This window comes from Nymphalis io, chromosome 8 (genome assembly GCF_905147045.1).
Source record: "Nymphalis io chromosome 8, ilAglIoxx1.1, whole genome shotgun sequence".
NCBI classification, from domain to species: Eukaryota; Metazoa; Arthropoda; class Insecta; order Lepidoptera; family Nymphalidae; genus Nymphalis; species Nymphalis io.
The window spans coordinates 8,733,245-8,740,712 of record NC_065895.1 but is presented as its reverse complement, the minus strand read 5'-3'; the positions used below and the strand labels follow the sequence as shown (position 1 = coordinate 8,740,712).

The following is a 7,468-nucleotide window of genomic DNA, read 5'->3' as shown; positions in this document are numbered from 1 at the left end:
ATTTGACTATATGTCAATATATTCCGGTGTTGTTCACTACAGCTTTCTAAAATCTGGCCAAACGATTACGGCAGATATCTATTATCAGCAACTGCAAACCATGAAGGAAGAACTAGCTGCTAAACAACCGAGATTGGTCAATCGCTCTAGGCCACTGCTGCTTTACGACAAAGCAAGACCACACTGCATGACATGACTGCACGACAAATAACCACTAAGTTAGATAAGCTACAATTGGAATTTCTGCGACATCCACCGTACTCCCCGGACCTAGCTCCAACAGATTACCATTTTTTCCGAAATTTTGAAAACTTCTTACAAGGAAAAAAATTCCACTCCGATGCGGCAGTCCAAACCGCCTTCAAAGAGTTTATTGATTTTCACCCCCATGGTTTTTTTAGTAAAGGGTTCAATGAACTACCTATGAGATGGCAAAATTGCATAGATAACAACGGTGCATACTTTGATTAATTAAATGTATTTTACAAAAAAAAGAGCTTTATATTCCTCCCGTACAAAACGCCAATTTCATATGTAAGGGCCTAATACGTTCCGTTTTCTTAAAATATCTTTATCAGGCTATATATAAATTTACATTTTACATGCTAGTACATAGCGCTGTAACAAACACAATTTTGTCAACTCGGATAACCCAAGTTGAAACGAATGCCGAATTGTTACTCGGGTTAATCCAAAGATGTAATGCCAATTTCTATTGCCAACACAGGTCCATCCACACCTATAACACCCACCCAACCCATAATCAGATATTCTACCACTAAATAGCAATAATTAGTATTATTGTGTTCCGGTTGGAAAGGTGAGTGAACCAGTGTATCTACAGGTACAATAGACATAAAACCTTAGTTCCCAAGGTTGGTGGCGCACTGCGTATTGGCGATGTAAGAAGTTAAAATTTCTTACAATGGCAGTTGGCTCACCTATCCTATTAAAAATAAGTAATTCTTTGGTAATAATACAAAGCGCTGTAGATTTTTTCCGTATTTCCCTCATTTTATCAGCGCTGAAGAAACTGATTTAAGAAATAAATGTATGTTTGAATTATACGTGACAAATTACAATTGACAAATTAACGTTGCCCGAGTTTTTTTATTTTGAATCGCTCAGTTCGCCGCATCAATTTTTACCGTCCTACACGGATCGTGAAGATTGATGCGGCGAAGAATTAGATACCTCAGAAGACATAAATACCTAGGTATTATTACTAAAAATGTAAGGTATCGACTTTATAGTTTGTATGATTTCATAATTGAACTTGAAACATAATTATTTTTTCTGCCGCACACAGCTCGCTTGCAGTTGCTAGTCGCTCGTAATCCACCTTTCGAGTTTCGAGTCAAGCGACGTATGGCATATATTTTGCTTACAAATTTACCGATCGAGTTAACTCGTGTTAGGACAAAATCAACTCGGGTCACCGAATTCGAAGAATAGCCTGGGTTGTCCGAATGATTCAATTCGACTTGCCCATCACTTCTAGTATATAGTAATAGTATATACATATATAGCAACTAGCAAGGTGGCAAGAATCTATCCACTAGCAAATAGCAATTAGCTAATATACATCTGATCCGAGTTGTGAAAGGTGTTGAGTTTCCTTTCTCTCTTTAGAATATCTTTAACAAAATATAATATATTATCATTTGAACATAGTATAAATTGATATTGTGCTGGGAACGTTACGTGCTGTCAAAAGAATAAAAATGTAAGTATTTAAAATACAATTTACTAATCTTACATGAGAAAAAAATGATGTCATATGTATGACGAGCTTTTCTTTAATAAATAATTTGTTTTATAAGAATGTAAAAAAATCTGTTTTTGTTGTCTTACTAAGTCAAAATTTATTTAGGTATCAAGTGTCATTTTATATCAATATCGGCTAGTTGGACAACTATTCACCAAACAGCATTCCAACCATTTCTTAGGGCGCAGTTGTAGGCGTACAACGTTTAATTAACTCATTGAAGTTAAACACTGAGATATTTTATATTACGTAAATCAGAGACTGGTAAGTGTTAAATCAAATATTTTTTTAAATTGAAACGAAAAATAGACGGTTTTAATTAATTTGCAAATTCGCTTAATATTATGCATGAACTTTGTACTAAGCAAACTAGTTATCAAGGTAGGTTTTTTACAACTGTAAATTTTTGTTACTTGATATTTTAATATTTATCAATCAAATATAAAGATATTTATACATGTAAAACCTCTTTACTTTGTTTCTGTATAGTTTTTTAATAATATTCTTGCAATTTAATTATTTAAATAATCTTCAAATATCACTGATAATAATGCTAAGTCATGATCTTTTAAAGTAATTCTAACCTTACCAAGATCTGAGTATGTTTTATATTTATGGCATACACCTATTGATATGTGAAATGTTATGATAGCATTTTAAGTAATTATTTTATTGCATTTACAAATTTCTAATATATTTTTTATTATGTTTATTTTCTTAATGAATATATTTTGAAACGGTTACAGTGAATGTAAAAAAATAATCAATTATCATAATTGTCAATGTTGAAACACCATTTTGTTACATACGAAATATATAAATTTTCTTAAACAAAAAAGATAAACAGGAAAATTCTTTAACATTACATATATAAGCAAATCATTTCATGTAATATTTTTCCTCATTGTAAAAATGCTTCTTCATGATTAAATAATACAATACTATTATTTAAAGTTATACTGTGTAAATTAAGTGTTATTATAATAACATAAATAATGTTTTCACATTTACACATTTACTTTATTATATGCATATTTAAATAGACCAGAATATATTAATGGTAAAAGTGTTTTTTGTTTATTTTTTATTATGATATAGTTATGGAATAAAGAATAATGACTTTACCCATTTAGCTTAGAGGATGCTGTGTCTTATTCTTTGAAATGTCAAATCAATGATGACATAGTAGAGCAATCAGTGTTTAATTATATACTCATTAATGCCATCAAAAACATAAAATGTAAAAATGCCAGTCTTGCAATGCGAGAATGAGAGAAAAAGTTCTAAGATCTCATATTAAGCCAAGTCAATTATTACGATTAGTATCTATGGATGCAGCATCCACAACTTTGTCATCATTTGTTAATTAGTAACTTATAAACAGTGACCATACTATTAGACATAAGTCTACATACTATTTGGGTTTGAGCAGTTTTTTATACCTGTTTACATGTTACATATGTAAGGCCTGCTTTGTGATTCTATAATCATTATAGGATATTGCAATATATATATATATACATTTTATCACATTACTTTTTATTATTACTTTTCTCTGTGTTGATATTTTTATGGGTTTTTCTGATTATAATTAACATGTTTTTGTACCGAATGGAATGCTTTTTAAATTTTTTATTAATTACATATATTCTTTTTTGTTTGTGCAGAAACTACAAATGTCGCCTACTTGAACCAAGTTCAGTGGCTAGCATCAGTATTTAGATTACAAAGTTACAAATGCAGTACATAAAATAATTTGACATGCAAATTTGTCCATGATCCGGGGATTATCAAACAAATCTATTTTTTTATAACAATATCTATTGAACATTTTGTTTTCATTATTGTGTTAAAAATATATTTGTTACTTTAAATTTATAATTGTGTGTCTTCTAGAAGTACACGGGTAATTAGCTATGTAAGCAAAGTATAAAGTATAATTATGTTTAATTCAAATTAACATTGTGTTGCTATAAATGGGAATGTTACTGTATAATAAGTTTTTTAAATATTAAAACTAAATTCATTAAGTAACTCAAATTTGAATTCATTAGAAGTCATGGACATCAAAGGTTATTACATATAACCTTATTACTTCAAATTTAATAATAAATGATATCAAAGTTACTCAAAATAAATATTATTGTTATTTATGAAAAATTGATAGCAGCTTGAATGAAATGAATAAAAAGAAATTATAACATCATAACAATTTATAATGTTAGAGATAACTGAGAAAAATTCATAACATAAACAAAACATGTTATTAATTTTATTATTATAAACCAAGTTTGATCCACTTGTGTTATTAAAAGTATGCTTCAATGTTCAACGGAATGACTACAATTTATATCATCACAGAGCTGACATACTTAAATAATTTGATTTCTATGCAATGAATATGAATGAAAGGAAATAATTCGTAATAATACTTTAAACACTTAGGGGCTCATTTGGTAGTAAGATGTTTGTGATTTTTGTTGAAAGATGATTATTCTATTATAACCAGAAAAAAAACAATATTTTAATGTGCTATTAAAGTATTAATATTACTTTTGTTAATTATTCATAAAACATGCATAACATCATTGTTAATAACATTTAAAACATATTTGGCTTAATTTATTATCTATAATATATTTATTTCAGTACAAGTAATCAGTGTCTTAATTAAAATTAAATTAAGAATATTCTATAGAACAGAAGTAAATAAATTAAACTTTTTTGTGTATATCTTGTTTTGTTCTTATTAGTATATGTTGACATTAAAGAGTTTCTTTTCTTTTACAGAAATAGTAACCATGTCGAAAATAAAGGCCGGACCCGTTGTTGATATCCTCGGCGATGAAATGACCCGTATCATTTGGGATCTAATCAAGGAAAAATTGATCTTACCATTTTTGGACATTGAATTACATACTTATGACTTAGGTATGGAAAATCGTGACAAAACAGACGATCAGGTTACAATTGACTGTGCTAATGCTATCAAAAAATACAATGTTGGTATTAAATGCGCTACTATTACGCCTGATGAGAAAAGAGTCGAAGAATTTAACCTAAAAAAGATGTGGAAGAGCCCTAATGGTACAATCCGTAATATTCTTGGAGGAACTGTCTTCAGAGAGGCTATAATCTGTAAAAATATTCCACGTCTAGTTACTGGTTGGGAAAAACCAATTATTATTGGACGTCACGCTCATGCTGATCAATATAAAGCTACTGATTTCGTAGTTCCTGGAGCAGGAAAACTAGAACTTGTGTTCACTCCACAATCTGGTGAACCAATAAAGTATGTCGTAAATGAATATAAAGGTCCCGGTGTCGCTCTCGGTATGTTTAACACAGATGCCTCTATTGTTGACTTTGCTCATTCTTCCTTCAAGTTTGCTTTGGGAAGAAAGTACCCTCTTTACTTGAGTACAAAGAATACAATTCTGAAAAAGTACGACGGCCGTTTCAAGGATATTTTCCAAGAAATTTACGAGAAAGACTATAAGTCACAGTTTGAAGCGGCAGGTATTTGGTATGAACATCGTTTGATCGACGATATGGTCGCCTATGCCATGAAATCTGACGGTGGCTTTGTTTGGGCTTGCAAGAATTACGATGGCGATGTTCAGTCCGACTCGGTCGCTCAAGGATACGGGTCACTTGGTCTTATGACTTCGGTTTTGATTTGTCCCGATGGAAAAACCGTAGAAGCTGAAGCAGCTCATGGAACTGTTACGAGACACTTCCGATTCTACCAACAAGGAAAGGAAACTTCCACAAACCCAATCGCCTCCATCTTTGCATGGACAAGAGGACTTCTACATCGCGCTACTTTAGACAAAAACGCTGAACTCCAAAAGTTCGCAGAAACCCTTGAAAGTGTTTGTATTAACACTATTGAATCAGGAATTATGACTAAAGATCTTGCCATATGCATCAAGGGTATGAATAATGTAAAGAGGTCCGATTATTATGAAACTTTTGAATTCATGGACAAATTGGCGGAAAATTTAAGGAAGGATTTGGGAAAATGACTATCGTCAACGAGAAAAATGAGTAATTTGTAATGCTTATTACTTTTTATAAATTATACAATAACATATTTATTATTTATTATGGGTTCAAGGATTATATTACCGCATTTAATTAATATTTTTATATAATAAATTATGTAATGTCAGTGAATAATTATTGTTTTATTCATAAGCAAATTTAATCAAATATAAAATCTTACGTACTTGTTTATCTTAGCATGCATTTTATCAGCGAAAAATATATAAAGTTATATGTATGTATAAGAGATAATACAATGACATGTATAAATTATCTAATTGATAAGACTTTATGCCTACTTAGGTTGGAGTTGTGCCTATTGCAATAATCTTATTACAAGGACTGTTATTTTGTAACATAATGATTGTTATCTTTGGCAGTCTTATCACAATGACATTAGAAATTGTAAGTTATTAAAAATAATATTTTTAAAAATAGATTACATTGAGTACCTATCATACTGAAAATATAGCAATAACAATTTAATTAGCGGTATATAATAATGGTAGTTTAGTGATAGCTGGACCACAATGTGTGGTTGAATACCACGAGATTTTGTTTTTTTTTGGCCACATTATACCGTGAATAATGAGTAGTTTAATTTATAATTTGGTTATTATGACTATAGCGCCAGTTATCAAAACAATATAACATTTTAAATAAAATGTGCTGCAATCAGTCGTTCAGAAAATAAACGGTCACCAACGATTATAAAAGTTTTTGAAAACAAAAAAATTTTGATCACAATTATAAATATGTTACAGGGAAGTTCGTAGATAGTGAAATTGTAGGTACTTTTGTGTATGTAAGTAGAATTGAACAAAGTCTACTTCATCCAGTATCTGACGACAGGAGGCAAAGTTCGGTTATTAGCTGCCAGTGGCTTCTTATAAGTAGATAAATTTATCTCTGTTATGCTATCGATATGTCATATGGCATAAAATAGCTACATAATAAAATTTTAAAATAACTGACTGAAAACACAGACTAACCTATGTCTAAATTGATGAAATTTTACACAGAAATTCCTCATAGAATGTAGATGAGCACTATGAAATGATTTTTCAAAATTTATTTCCTAAAGGGGTTGAATGGGGAATAAACGTTTGTATGGAAATTCATTTCTGATGTTAGAGATATGGAAATCGGTATTTACGTTGTTAATTAGTTAAAGAAAGCTGCTAAAGCTTTTTTTAAAAATTCATCACCTAAGATGAAACTTAAGATAAAAACTTGTATGGAAAATGGACATTTCTGGAAGTTATAAATATGATAATCGGTGTTTAGGCGTCTGTTTTAGAGTAAAAGATAGCTTTTATAGCGTTTTTGAAAATCCATGACGCATGTAAGTGAATTTGGATGAATATTTCTATATAATTTTTTAAATGCCTAAAATTCGGTGGGTTGCTGATGTTTTCGATGGGATGTCCCATCGGGTACATATTTTAATAATTTTATTTAATATAATATTTGGAAAGACTTAACTATAACGAATACTAATTTTGTAGTTTTGTGAAACACTAGTAGGTACCTATTTTTTAAAGCATAAACTATTCGTATTCATTATATAATTCTATGATAACAGATATAGGTACGTTTAATAAAAAAAACATAAAAAACAGATACATATACCGCAGATACACTTTTTTAATA

General features: G+C 30.0%; 1 protein-coding gene across 2 annotated transcripts; it reads left to right on the top strand.

The window, feature by feature from the left end:
* The first annotated feature begins 1,493 nt into the window (after positions 1–1,493).
* On the top strand, positions 1,494–5,950 carry LOC126770032 (isocitrate dehydrogenase [NADP] cytoplasmic). 2 transcript variants are annotated; one of them, XM_050489164.1, is made up of 2 exons: positions 1,494–1,726; positions 4,559–5,950. In XM_050489164.1, exon 2 carries the CDS (start codon positions 4,570–4,572, stop codon positions 5,794–5,796), a length of 1,227 nt encoding a protein of 408 aa, XP_050345121.1. In that variant the 5' UTR covers positions 1,494–1,726; positions 4,559–4,569; the 3' UTR covers positions 5,797–5,950. The 2 variants fall into 2 exon arrangements, with proteins under 2 accessions (XP_050345121.1, XP_050345122.1); XM_050489165.1 differs by lacking the exon at positions 1,494–1,726 and adding an exon at positions 1,895–2,032.
* The last annotated feature ends 1,518 nt before the right edge of the window (positions 5,951–7,468 follow it).

Excerpts from the sequence above, each read along its gene's own strand:
- LOC126770032 (XM_050489164.1), top strand. The coding sequence starts at position 4,570 with ATGTCGAAAATAAAGGCCGGACCCGTTGTTGATATCCTCGGCGATGAA.